This window comes from Lycorma delicatula, chromosome 12 (assembly GCF_047948215.1).
Source record: "Lycorma delicatula isolate Av1 chromosome 12, ASM4794821v1, whole genome shotgun sequence".
Taxonomy (NCBI): domain Eukaryota; kingdom Metazoa; phylum Arthropoda; class Insecta; order Hemiptera; family Fulgoridae; genus Lycorma; species Lycorma delicatula.
This window is the reverse complement of record NC_134466.1, coordinates 53,072,624-53,088,155: the sequence shown is the minus strand read 5'-3', so window position 1 is coordinate 53,088,155 and position 15,532 is coordinate 53,072,624. Positions and strand designations below refer to the sequence as shown.

At 28.5% G+C, this 15,532-nt stretch overlaps 1 protein-coding gene across 1 annotated transcript in view; it reads right to left on the bottom strand.

The window, feature by feature from the left end:
* Positions 1–7,707: 7,707 nt before the first annotated feature.
* Positions 7,708–15,532, bottom strand: part of LOC142333106 (pancreatic triacylglycerol lipase-like) — a 194,814-nt gene continuing 186,989 nt past the window's right edge. Inside the window, exons 12-13 of the mRNA XM_075380022.1 lie at positions 14,032–14,238; positions 7,708–7,851 (exon numbers count right to left, since the gene is read on the bottom strand). Of these exons, the coding sequence (XP_075236137.1) occupies positions 7,734–7,851; positions 14,032–14,238 (325 nt within the window). The 3' untranslated portion in view covers positions 7,708–7,733. The remainder of the gene's footprint in view (positions 7,852–14,031; positions 14,239–15,532) is intronic.

Genomic DNA, 15,532 nt, shown 5'->3' with positions numbered 1-15,532 from the left:
AAATAAGACCTAGTTACTGTAGGCTAGTATATTAAAAATAAATTTGTTATTGTTATAATAAGTAAATACGTGATTTTTTCTGTTATTTTACCTAACCTAACTACGAGAATACATAATTTTTTAATTTTAAAATCATAAGTCAAGAAAAAGTAAAAATTTCATTATTATTATAACAGAAACTAAAATTTAAAAACTATGCTAAGTGACACTTTTTTCTTGTTTATTGAAGATTAACATGATAATCATAACAACATATGCCAAGATTACTGACTTTTGAATGCATCTTTCTAAACAGTTACCCAGTTCTGCAATCTGCTACGTTATGCTACCAATATTTTTCATTAGGAAACCATGATTGTTCATTTCATTTCTATCTCATTCTGCCTTATTCCTGAAATTTTGAGGTTGTAATTACCCCCACACATTTCTACCCTTCTCTTGAATTGTGCCTGAATATAATATTATAAATAGACTTGTAAAAAACTTAATCATTTGGTAAATATCAATTAAATCTATTGATCTTTAATAAAAATATAGCAGCTTGCAAATTAATCTGAACACAGGGAATTTTTTGTTTATTTCTATGTTGTGGTACAATGTTTGATCACACACATTCTTTAAGTTTCTGTGTAATGTGGGGCTATTGTTCTTTGGTTATATAGCAATCTTCATGTTATAAATAGTGCTTTGTGAAAGTTTATTTAATTTTTTATTATAAAATCATGTTTTCATATTTTTTGTTCTGTGTGCCTTGAGTATTTAATAATGGATATAACTTAATGAAAGTGTTCAAAAATTGTTTCTCTTTCTGAGCATACTAGTATGACACACTGACAAGTAGTTTCTGAGTGTGGTGTTGGACTAGAGAGAGTGAATGCTATTTTAAAAGAATTTACAGAAACTGGTTCCTTTTGTTTCAAAGGAAAGGAAAATGTGGCCATAAAAGAAAAATTAGTCCAATACAGGATTGGTTGTTTGTGAGAGCTGAATCCTATGAATAACGAATCATTAAATAATTATGTACTCGGCCAAGAATAGAAGAAAATTTAATTTTTATAGAAATGATCAACAAGAAATAGAGCAGCTAGGTTGGTTATTTATTACATCATTCATCCTAGTGCTCCTCAGTGCGTGATGAAATGATAGAGGGGAAAATTGGAAGAGGACAATCAAGAACAGTGTTTCTGAATGATTACAAAATGTGAGATTCATATTATCAAATCAAACAGCTTGTTTGAGAAAGGAAACTGTTGGAAGATGATTATACTACTCACAAACTCTTGGGTTAAGCAGAGGAAGATTAATGATTCATTTTCAGATTTGCATGAAATTGTCTTCTTTGGTGAGAATCCAATAATTCCATTATGATATAACTAGCTCCAAAGAATAATTAACAAATTAAACTACATAATTCGCTCAAAAAGATCCCTGAAATACAATTTCCATTTAATTTTGAAGTTGTTAATAATTTTTAATATTTAAAGAAAAATTTAATTATATTTAATCATACTGATCATGAATTTATAAATATTCTTAAAGTGTGCTAATCCTGAATACCAGGCATTCCTGTGCTTTTCCAACCATTTATCACATTTTCCCCAACTGTAACCAATCAGAGTTGATGCTATTACTATCCTAAATACATATACCAATACAAATATTTGTAAAAATTTACTAAAGATGATTATTATTATTCCATTGTTAAAATCTACTGAAATCACCGATGTGATGTATATACAATATAAAACATAAATGCAAGCTGTTGTAGTTACGACAAATATGGCATCAAAATTTAATAAACAAGAGTTTAAAACGTTAATAAATCTGTTTTTATAATCAATTTTTATGAGATAAGAACAATTTATTTACTATTTTCTAATAAAAAAAAAAAACTCAAAAGACCTACTTATTTGTTACAAACAACTTTGTTATAACAGAATTATAATATGCTTACTTGTTGGTAGATTTATGGAATGTAAAAAAAGTAATCACACAAAAAATATCACTCATTTAATAAACAAATACTATCTTATTTAGTTTTATTTTTTTTTAAGTTTTTAAAACAGTAATGCAGAGGTTTAGCACTTCCTAATTCCTAAGTGGAAGGTAAATAGTTTGAGATCAGGTTGTATCATTGTACAGAATGAGTAAAAAGTTACTTAACTATGAATTCATTAATCCATTGGGTAGGAAATTTGGTTTTAGGGTGGCACTAATGGATGGCTGGTAATGTTTGACCTTATAACAATATATACACAACAATCAAGTAATTTTGTCTATCACTGGGATGTGAACTATGCTATAATGCATTTTACACAGTCACAATGTGCACTTATTGGAGAGCTATTTTATCATTTTTCAAGTGCCAGGAAGACTGCTGTAGCTCTTCCTCAATAAAACATACCTAATAATTCAACAATTTCATCCACAGTCGCTTATTTTAGAGAAACTGATAGTGTAGATGAATGAAAACAGTCCAGCTAGCTGATATTTTTAAATGACAAACCTTAAGAATATGTCTGTGGATCCTTTGAAGATCAACTCAAAAGTCAATAGAAAGGCTATCTTAGTAGATTGGATTGTCATACAGGAGTACTCAAAAAGCCACAAAGAAATTAAAATTACGTTCATATTGTATTCACATGCAAGAACCTGAAATACTTAATTATTGCAAATAGTTTATACATTTTGTTTCGAGCAATATCTGGATCTTTGATAACATTTTCTTTAATGACGAATTGTGATTTCATCTTTGTAGCTAAGTAAACAAACAAAACAATCGATATTGGAATGCAGAGAACTTTCATGATTTCCATGAAACTACATTCCATTCAGAAAAAATATCAGCAGTTGGTGTGTAAAATTTTTTGGAAGAGGTAGTGACTCTATTATTTTTTCATGGAAAGTGTAACATCTGAATCCTACCAGCAGATTACGACTGATTTCATAGCCCTGCTAGAAGGTGAACTTGATTGCTGGTTGCAGCAAGACAGTGTAATAGCCTACAGAGAAAAACACAATATACTGCTACATGGATTCTTTCAGGTGAAAGTCACTTCCTGTGATCTATGGCCAACTACATGTCAAATGTATCTCTCATGGATTTTTTTCATTGGGGTTATTTAAAAGAGGAAGTATTCAGAAATAATACTTGGACAATTGATCGACTGAAATGGAAGAGTGAAGTCGAAATATCCCATATGAGTAACCATTAAAAAAGTGGCTGCTAACATGAAGAAACATGTTGATGATGCCTGTATTAACTGAAAATGAAGAACATTTTTAAAACATTATAAAAAAAATATTGTAGGTTATGAGATTATTTAATATTTTTTTCTTTCTTAAAATTAAATAAAGTTTCTATACAATTTGGTTTCCATGTATGTTTTTCTCCACGTGGGATACATAACTTTTCACTCGCTCTGTATTTTAACACTACCGGTTATTTGGTATATTCTACAGGCTACTTTTCTGTTACTGGCTTCTAATTAACAATATTTTCTAGTCTGGAGATCCAGAGATAGAATAAGCCACAGATGCAATTACTATGTGAACAAGTGTTGAAGTTGCCTAAGAACTACAAATAAAGCTATTTAAGATAACTGTATACTTCCAGGATATCATACAAATAAATCAACTAAAAAAATTGAGATTAAAATTACTTTTTTTTTTACAAGATCACTCATTCTTTATTTTACTAAAAATTGATAGAATTGAAAATGAGAATGGGAAATGTGAAAATTTAACTTAGCTCAACAATTTAAAAATGTTTTAACTGCTTTTATTTCCAACATATCAAGTTTAATTTACCATATCTGTAACTCAAAATGTTGTGTAAAAGCAGAAAGCAGTCAAAATTATTAAATAAACAATCACTAACATTTGTGGCTAAATACATCAGTGGTTTTATTATTGTTTTCATAATTACTATTTGTTTCATAATTTTTTTATTATCTTTTCATAATTAGTTGTTAATCTAATCTAAACTTCTTTGTTAGCCAACTGATGAAAAATGATGGATTATTAAATATTACATTTACCTGTTCATTCTCCTTGTGCAGTTATTTATAATGAATTAAAAGAATAAAATATTTTAACTGTTAAAAAATTAAGTTTACTCTTGTTAAATTGTAAAATAAAAACAAAAATTAATTTATAAATTTTTACTATTTTTTTACTTTAATCTATAATGATAATATTCTAAGTTTCAACTTAAAATTTAATTTTAATTTTTTGGTTTTTTTTTATAATAAATAAAACAATTAAATTTGTATTTTAATAGTAAAAAATGAGTCTAAAAATAATATTAAATTCTATATATGCTTAAATTAAATTAAAGATTATCAAAGTTGTACATATATTTCAGTATTTTAAATTTAAAACAAAAATCACACCAGTCTTTTTATATTAAATGGAATTTATTTTTTTTTTCTATCTTTCAGTCAGTATACATGGAAATTGTCCCTTTAATATTTAAAATACACATTTTTTATACAAGATAATAATTACCGACAGCTAAATACTTTTTATTTATTTTAACTTTATTAATATTTGAGCAAACAGATTTGTACAAATTATTTTTAAACAGCCTGATAATCAAATTTTTAATTTATTACTAAATTTATTAATTATTAAATGTTTTTAAACAATTATTATTAAATGGTACTGTTTTAAACTACAAACTTTTTAAGTATTAAAAATACTTTTCTGCACACTAAAAAGTTATAAAAGTCAAAACTTATCTCATTTTTTAACATTTTAAATGTGATTAACAAATTATTTCTGTAAACATCCATAATCAAATTTATTTAATGAACAGTAATATTTTTAAAAGTATTAATACAATTAAACAATTAACCTTATTTCTTACAATCAAATGTTTCTACAAAAACAGGAAGTAGCATACTGAAGAAACTGAAACTGAAACTGAAGTAGAAACTGAAGAGTGTAAAGTAAAGATTAAATACTAATTGTTCAAGTCATGTACAATAAAACAATTCTTGTACATCATCAAAGAACTGTGTTAGCAGTTCTAAACTATTAGCATCTTTTAATGGTTAAAAAAAAAGAAGGTTAATGTAATGTTAACGTTGATCCTCATTTATAATTTTATTTTTAAACATGATACACAATTTCCAAATTAACATTTTCATTTTGAATTATCTTGCTTTCAATGATTTAGCAAAGTATACAAATCATTTATCTTATTCCAGGTCTGGATTTTTTCATTTTCAAAGGTATTTTGAAATATGCCTTTAAAATCCCTGACTGATGTGGATAATGCCAATTTGGATTCTACTCCTCCAGCTCAAAATAAATATCCGATCTTCATCAGAGAAAACATAGAAGAACGGCGGAGACTATGACACTTATGGCAGAACTCTCGTTACTCTGCTGATACGGGAAGATTTAACAGGGCTTCTCAAGAATTAAAAAGATTTCAAACTTTTGAAAACATTTTGTTTCAATCTTATATTGAAGATATTTCTGATAGGCAGTCTGCTGAATATAATCGATGGAAAACTACAAAGTTCAAGAGACCTCCACAGCCTATTCCTCCTCTCTGTAAAAATAACAGAACATGGCGAAAGGTTTTCAAGAGAAAGTGAACTTATTTGCTGAGCACTTTTCAGATGTCTTCCAGCCCAATAATATCGAAATAGATCCAGATGAAATGAAGAAAATTTTGGAATATTTGGTTTCGCCTTATCAAATGTCCTTACCAATTAAATGCTTTATAGTCCACAAGGTTTCTTCAGTGATTAACAATGAAGTACAGCCAACAAAAGCACCAGGATATGATTTTATCACTGGGTCTGGTTCTTTAAGCATTACCTCGAAAAGTGATACATTTAGTCATTCTAATTTTTAATATTATTATTCAAATTGGTCATTTTCTTGGTCTGTGGGAAATTTCATAAATAATTGTTATACAAAAACCGGGTAAAGAACCAATAGATGTTAAATTTTATAGGCCTATCAGCCTGCTTCTAGTGCTCCCTAAAGTGTTTGAAAAGCTCTTTTTAAAAAGAATGAAGCAGTTTGTAAATGATCTAATTCCAAATCAACAATTTGGGTTTAGGAAGAAACATGCAACAGTGGAGTAAGCAAACAGAACTGTTAATATTATAAATCATGCTCTAGACAACAAAAAATGCGGTTCACTGGTTTTTCTCGATGTAAGTCAAGCTTTTGACAAAGTTTGGCAGGTGGGATTGCTCTATAAATTAAAAACGTGTTACTGTATGTCTTCTACGTAGTGCTAAAATCTTACCTACAATTTAGATATTTTCAAGTTAATTATAAAGAAATTTTAATGCAGTTGTTCCTAATAAAATCAGGGGTACTTCAAGGAAATGTTCTTGGACCCATCTTATGCATTCTGTTTACTGCCGACTTGCCAATTATGACATATAACCGATGCAACATTTGCTAACGATAATGCAATTCTTTCTGTCCATGAAAATCCAGTTACTGCATCTCTTATATTCAAGATTATCTCACTCTTCTTGAATCTTGATTACAATATGGAAATAAAACATAAATGAAACAAAGTCAAGGCACGTCACATTCACTCTTCGAAAGAAAAACTGCATAACTGTTTCTACCTTTAATATTCCAAGTTCTCAAGAATGTAAATATTTAGATTTTCATCTTGATCGGCGCCTTATTTGAGCAAAATATAGCAAATCTAAATGGATACAGTTACACCTAAAGTTTAAAAATATGTATTGGCTAATAGGACACAGATTCCAATACTGACATTCATGAACGTTATTAGACAAAAACACAGATAAAAATGTTATATATACCTTGGTATATAAGCAATAAACTCATATATGATTTTAAATTTTTAAATTACGAATCGTTAAGCAAGAAATCTCTTTGAAATCTCTGTCTCAGCAATATCAAAATCGTCTGGATCGGCATCCAAATTATGTGGCAGTTAATTTATTATATAACAATATAAGCAATATTTCAAAATTAATGAGAAACAATATTCTTGATTTGATGTATCGATACAATTAAGTGATTTCATAAACCAGCTTTACGAAACCCTCTTCAATTTCTTTTCTTTTCATTGTTAATTTTTAAGCTACTAACCACTGGGTTTATAGCTTCTTAATGTTTATTCCAAATTTAGCTTATTTACTTATTGTTTAATTTTAAATCTGAAAAGATTTTAGTCACTATAACATTAAACATAAAAAAAAATTATTTATATTTTTTTTTGGGGGCCATCTACATAATTTTAGTTCGCTGCTTACCAATTTGATGTGCAGTCACTTAATAACTGCACATATCTTTGTTGCCCATATACAGTACTAACAGCTGATTACTATTTTTCATAACCTCAAATATAAATTTATGCTCCAATTCAGATTCCTGTGGCATACTATTATATAGTCTTAATCATTTATATATTTTCTCAAAATTCTTAAAAGAAAAATATTACCAAAAGAAAAGGAACAATTACCATGTTAGCTGCATTAATATTGCAAAACACATTGCTTTAAGTCTTACATTTATCTTAATGCAATAATGGTATATCAGTCAAAACATTAAGATGTCTATTTATTATTTTCTAATTATATCAAGTCACCAACTTCTTTCTTTTATTGGTTGAAAAAAAATTAATGTCAACCAATTAGTAATAATTATAATTATGATATATAATTCCTCTTATCATATCTATTCATACTTATATTATACTTATTTATCCAGATCAATTACTATACAAATGGTTCATTACAGGTGTCTATAAATACCACTGAAGATCTAGATGGCACATCAGCATATTCTCTATTACCAGTACTACAAAGTTTTGTATTCACTTCTATATCACGTTTGCTGTAAAAATGTAACAAGGAAATAAATTAAATGAACAGAGAAAATAAAAGCTTGCATTAAAATTATTTTAAATACCAAAAAAATAATGCAAAAAGTTAATATGAGCTGCAAGGGATTCTATTTTGGATCAGCAAAATTCTGATCAAGTTTCACTGATGGCCAAGTTTCTATTGGCAATGTATATATTTTTAAAACTTTTAACTTCAATGATTCTTATTAAACTACCAGGTAAGCAACGTAAAACCGAATCAAGCCGGTTCAAACTGGAGTTATTTGAGTATCATCTTAAACACAGCTGTCTTCTTTATTACTAGACTATATTGGTTTATTACAAAGAACAATAACAAAGTGCACTGAAGAAACATCTGAAAATATCAAACACTCATTAAAACAAAAGATTGAATGTTTTGATTGGTTTTTAAATTTGTTAGTGGTACAAATTACAGATTTAACTGACAGTGCTTAATTATTCCTACAAGGAATCAACAAAACTTCAATGTAACAGGGGAACTTTTATCCCTTACTAAGCTTGAAATGACAACAGGAAATTATATATTTCGTGCAATTAAAAAAAATGAAGAAACAGTCTAATCTGGGATACCATAATATGTCTGGAATATGCATGGGGAGGGAAAAAGTCGATGGTAGGAAAAAATAAAGGTGTCTTAGCTTACTTCAAAAACGATATGAATGAAAGCGAGTACAATGAAAAACTTATTTTCCATTGCCTGATTCATCAGCAGAACTTGTGTTCCAAAACTGTGAATATAAAAGACATAATGAAAGTAAATATGCTAAATGAAATCAAATCCAAATCATTGTTTAGACAAAGAGAATTTTTAGAATAACTTACTGACATGAAATTTCAATAAGGGGATTTGATATTACTGTGAAGTATGATGGCTATCTAAAGGAGCTATGTTGAAGAGGTTTTTTGACTTAAAGAACAGGTGAAGCTTTTTATGGGAATCAAAGAAAATCCCATACCAGAACTGATCAATAAAGAATGCTTGCGGGATTTATCGTTTTAATTAACATACTACTCATTTAAATGAACTAAATAAAAATTTACAAATAAAATAATAAAAAGTTATAAACTAATTAAAGTTACAAAAATAAAATCAAATAGTCATAGAAATGTTTGAAGATGTTAGTACATTTCAAAATAAATTAAAACTATTTCAACATCAATTGAAGAACAACAATTTTATTAAGTTTTCAACACTACTTATAAAAACAGTTTTGAAAAACAAAAATATATAAAAATATTTTGGATGAATTATATCAAGAATTCAAAGAAAGATTTACCGATTACAGAAATAAAGTGTTATTTTGGTATATTTTCAATTCTATTCATGACAATAAATGAAATAAAATAAATGACAAATAAAATTCCTGAAAATTTTTCAGATGTAAACAATAGAGCTCCAAGAAAAAAGGACTTTAAAAATGAAATTTATAGAATTAATAAAAATTGATTTTTCTACAAAAATTTAGATCAAGTATTTCCGTAATTAATTAATAATTATAAATAATTTCATTATTTGGAAGTACCTATAAATGAGGGGTGTCATTCTGAAATTAGCAATCCTCATCAAAGTATATTTTGGGGAAATTGTAAGAAATTGTTTTAAAGTCATATTAATATAGCATGTTGATATTTTTACCTCATAACTTGTATCACACTTTACTGAGCTTGTGCTTGCTATTAAGATTGTATTCAAGTATTTTAGTTGAAACCAAGTAATTAGCAATTTTATGTTAGAGATTGCTTATTCTGCACTAAATATTATTGTAATCTTCTACAAGAAACCTTCTTGACACGTAAACATAACAATAATTCTAATGTGAGGAGTAAACAAAACAAAAATAACTCTTTTTTTAATTCATTAATATAATTATAATAAAAATTTGATGTGGACACCACATGATTTACTTGTACGGCTGTTAAATTAAATATACACATTTTATAAAAATGAAAAGTACATAAAATTTTATTTCATTAATAACCTCTGAAATTTTTTCAAATTTTTTTATTCTTATTGAAATATTATTTATTGTAAAGATTTTTTTACAATCAGAGGTTAATTAATAAATAATATATTTATTAAAGAGTTAATTAAGCATTAGTAATAAAAAAACACACTTTCCTCTTAAAAAAAGGGCCCTCCCCTTATAAGATCCAAATATTTCATTAATTAAAATTTCATTTGACTGTAACTCTGGAACCATGAAATAAGTTCCACTTATGATACATCGTTGAAAAGCTCTTAATGAGAGCTTATTTCTGCAGTTAAGAAAAAGTCCAAAATCAAATGGATTTGGGCTTTTTTGGACACTTTTGGTTCAGTCGATTGCAATCAAAAGGGGAGGTGCACAACTAGATGTTACAACAGTCCTAAATCCAAAATGTCAACATCCTATGGCTAATCGTCTGAGTTATGCGAGATACACACGCACACATACGTCATGCTGAAACTAGTCAAAATAAATTCAGGGATGGTCAAATTGGATATTTCCATTGAAATTTAAAAACTGAAATTTTTTGCGACCACAATACTTCCTTTACTTTGTACAAAGAAGTAAAAATAATAAACTTTAAATACATGAAAAAGTAAATATCAACTAATATAAAAACTGATTATGTAAGTTTCTTGCTTTTGATGGTGATACTCCAGCTGGATTTTCTTCCATTTTAATAACTTTTATTAAGCAGGCTCACTCAATCACAAACATAAGCTACGCAATCACTCAATTAACCCAATTAAGATTATAACCTAAAAAGTGGTCATGTGACTTCTATCTATTGGTTGAAGAGGAGATTGTTGATTTTGCAATATACAAAGAAGTGGAGATTGCTTATTTTGCGTGAACATCAATTTTTAAAAGCAAATTTTGTAGTGATTTTGTTGGTTTCGATGCAAATACTATTAACTATATAACAAGTATGGTCCTAAGCAATGTATAGAATAAAAATAATCTTCAAATTTAAAAAACTGGAGATAGCTGACTTTGCAAAGACACCTCTCAAATGTGAACAATTTTTTCAAAAATGAAATTTTTAAAACTGAAAAGCAGGTTGCAAATAACCGATGAAAATTAAGATAACAGCCTGACTGTTGCACTGACCAATATTGAACCAGATTTTAATTTATTATCTTACAAATAAGCAATACCAAACGCTGCACTAAATATTATAAAATAAATTTGGTATTAATGTAGTAGGTGATCTACCGCTGTAGTTAGTTAGTTCTTAGATAGCGCCACTGAAATGGTATATTGAAACAAGAAAATAAATAAATAAAATTATAAATATAATCTAACCAAACTTAACCTATGCTCGTTAGTTGGGTAAATTTTGTTAGATTATATTAGTCATTTTATTTACTTTCTTATTTCAATATAGTGTTTCAGCAGCACCATCTAAGAACTAACTAACTACAGCAGTAGATCACCCACTACATTAATACCATAAATTTAATATCTGTTTTTCCTATATTCTTATATATATATATATATATTATATATGTAATATCTTTATGTGGCATTATTATATTAATAGTAAGAAACTGTTCATGAGAAATATCTTATTTATGTTTGATTCCTAAACGTTGCCCTTGATTTTTTCTTTTTAAATAGTTATTCAATTTCTATTTTTATAGTTTCAGTATTCTTGGTCCACTCAAATTTGGTTGACACTTTTGGCCTACATATCGAAAAGATACGTGTATTACCTATGATATAGTGGAATGTTTATGGGAAGGTAAATAAACCATTATCAAAAAGCCCACTCTGGTAAGGTGTTCTGGAGCATGAAATAATTAAATTGGATGTGCAGTCATACAAGATGGTTGTTTCTGTTCAGAATCTTTTCTTAATTTTTTTTTTGACCGGTTCACATGAGCCTGCATCAACTGAAACTTTGGCCTATTGAATTACAGATTAATGAATTTATACAATACTTCCTTGTCATATATTACATTTATTTTTTTCAAGAAAATTTTAATAAAATTTTTATTGGGGGTAGTAGATATGCTGTCTGATATCAACCTACTATTGTAGTAGTATCCAAAATTTTATTGAGAGTAATTAGCTTGAAAGATTAATCATCAGAGAGAGTCAGACTGTTTACAGTTCAGTTGAATATTTCCACATATCATAAAATTTTTGAGAAAGGTGAAGTTATTCCTTTAGGAACTTTGTACTCATTCTCAAGAGGCTCTTCCATCCAGAAAAGAAAATCAATTTTTATTGTAGCAAATATTTAAGCCAGCCCCAAAAATACACAAAATTATTGTTCCCACCTGGATAAATCTCTTAACATCCTGATCTCCTAAGTATTGAGTGGGACCGATGCTCATGGGCTGGAGGGTACTTTGAACTTTTCTCTACATGGGATTGCTTGTCTGAAACTGGGGTAGATTTTCCTTTCTCACAACCTAGCCTTTTTTTAAATTATTTTATAACTTTTACCCAATATCAGTTTTATAGATCTAGGACTAAACTAAAAATGTTTCATGCTGAGAATAATGGCAGCTTTATAGCCGGTACATCTTTGGTGTTATCTGATAGGGTAGGCCGATTGTGGAGTAACCTGGGATTCCTCTCTCTTGTCCAGTGGAAGCACTGGACTACCATAAATTAAAATCAGTAAAATAGCTCCTAAAATAAAAATACCTGAAAAGATGATTTGATCTATGTGGTGCTACAATCAACTACTATACAAAGCCTAGACAATTCTAAAGAAATGTCTTGTTCAAGATATATACCCCCCTCCCCAGATATATATTACTGACTAAATGATTGTAATATTAGAAAATTAAAAATATACACTATAGATTACACATAATCCATCATATTCTAAGTAATAAGAAATAATTAAATATATTCATATACCAGATGTACAAAAAAGAATATCAGAGTTTTAATTCATTATTATGTCTCTTAGATGAGGTAATAGTGTTGATTTAAGACTAGAATCAAAGAGCAAAAAGAATAATTTTAGTTGCATACATGGCCATAGATTGATTCCTTAACTTTCTGTTTGACAGTGCTGCTAGCAAAGATGGCAACTTCTGTGTTTTGGAGTTTGCTAAATGTGAATTTGTGGTTACAGTTCAACATGTTTCCATAGAAAGTTTAATTATGATCCTCTGACAATAATATTCGTCAGATATATTGTGGCAAAATTGGTTTGATGCAATTGAATGTCTATGTAAAGGGAATATAGTACGGGATGACTGAGTGTATATAAAGAAAATTTTGAAGTATCAAGATGTTTTCCTACAAAGTAATAAAAAAAATTTATTAGGAAGAAAGCAGCAGCAAACTAACAATTCCAGTGATAGTGTAGAATGTTTTAAGGAAATGCTTACAGATGTGCCCATACCATTAGCTGTTGCAGGCTTCAAAGCCTACTGACTACGCTGTGCATGCCAAGTTCATAATCGAAATACAACTAAACTTGATCCTATTGTGTTTAGTGACGAGTCAAAGTTTCATCTTAGTGGAAAAGTTAGTTAATCGTAATCTGGAGGTCAAGAAATCTCATGAGCTCTTATAATGCTAAAGGGACTCTCCAAAATTAAATGTTTTGTGAGATATTCTGATGGCAAGTTTACGAGGCATTCTTTTTTGCTAAAGCAAGTGTATGATGAATTGCATACTCGGATATACTGCATACACGGTTCTTTCCTCAACTGCAAGATGTACCACTGAATTTTATTTGGCAACAAGATGATGCACTTCCTCACTGGCATAACTCTGAATGGGGTACGTCGCCACGAATTCGATGACAGAGCTTGTTTGCAGTACCTTCCGAAGTCATCTAATGTGTCTCCACATGATCTTTTCCTGTGAGGTTTTATAAAGGATCTTATGTATCTGACTCTGCATCCACTAATCTATCCGATTTGAGGCACAGGGTTGAAGCACTTGTTGCTTCCATTACTCCAGACATACTGGTTAAAGTATGGAATGAACTCTTTCAGTGGTTGAATGAGTGCGTGACAAAAGGTGCTAACATTGAACATTTGTACGGAAAAACTTTAAGAGTTACTCTTTCATTTTATTTGTGATTCATTACTATAAGTCAAAGTTAAAAGATATTTAACAGTTTTAAAACTCTGATTTTTTTTGTACACTGTAGTTTAGATAAAATTAATGAAAAATATTACTTACTCGCGAGCATGAATATCTTTGGTTTCAGATACATGTATTGAGGCTACATAAAGATGATCATTACACCATAGAAAACAAAGCGATCGTGGTTGAAGAACGTCCATATCGTATTCCCAATAAAGTTCAACCCTTTTAATAGGACCGACTTCATCTGGATGTGTAATGACAAAACTACGAGATGTACCATGTTCTAACCTCTCATAACCACTGTAAACATTAAAGAATAAACTTAATGATTAATTAAAATTTTACGTTTTTCTATTTTTATATTTCATAAAAATCAAATTGTAGCCCATGTAGAATTTACTTATTATATAACTTTTTCCTATTTTTATTACTATCTTGTAAATTCTTCTGCAGATATTTCAATAAGGAAAGTGAATGAATGAACTGTTAAGTGAAAAAAAAAAATAAATCTTTGCCTGGAACTTAACACAGATTAGCTGTTTTAGAAGCCAAAATACTTATTATTCCTAAAAACTTGCTAAGGATTAAATGGAAGTATGGCCAATATAAGATTACATTCCTTGACGATACACCTAAGCTACTTGATGTTCAATATAAAACTATCCTGAGCACATACCTTTAATAATGAGAAAAACAGCAGGATATGTCATTGTGGTTGTGTATACAGGAGTAGGTTGGTGAAAGTGCTTATAATGATTTCATTTACTGTTGTTAAAAACTTATTTACTATAATAAATCATATAATTAATTATATCATAATCAGTTATGATTATGGTATTAACAGTTTGATTACAATAAGACTGTTCTTATGCTAATCTTGAGTACTGAAGAGTTAAAGAACAATATATATAAATATTAGAATTACTTTATAATAAAACTGTTTTTTTTTTCAACTTGTATTCAAAAGAGTGGTTGTATAGAATGACATACTTCTTAAATCCATCTGACAGGTAAAAATTTCATTTAAACATGTCTGAAAACATTTTGTTTTCTTGTTAGGGCTGTACAAAGATTTTCTACAAATTTCTACTATAAATTAATACTATATTTCAATTATGTTACGGAAAATGTTTCGCAGTTTTAAGTGTAATTTGGCTTTATTAAAAAGCACCATTCCTTTACAATATTCAACAAAGAACTGCCAAAAAAATAATACTTTTTGTTTTGAATTAATTTTAAAAGCTTCACAATAGTGAGGTTAAGTGAAACTTTAGCGTTGAAAGCAGTATCTTTTGTTAGATTTTAAATAAAGTAATGCAGTTATTAATTGGATTAGTTCATGAATTAACTGCTAAAACTAGGAAAGTTAAAAAAATATGTAATGAAGGTTCTAAAAAACCACGGGTTACATGATTTATTAAATATGATTAGTAGAAAGGAATAGTTTTATATATATATATATATATATTACCTTCCCATCTAGCACTATAGCTATAGAAGAGAAAGTATTGTAATCTGTCTAATTTGGGCATATGCTGTTTTCACCGGATCTTGATGTTTTGACACTTAAGGAACCTAAAAAAACCAGATGGAA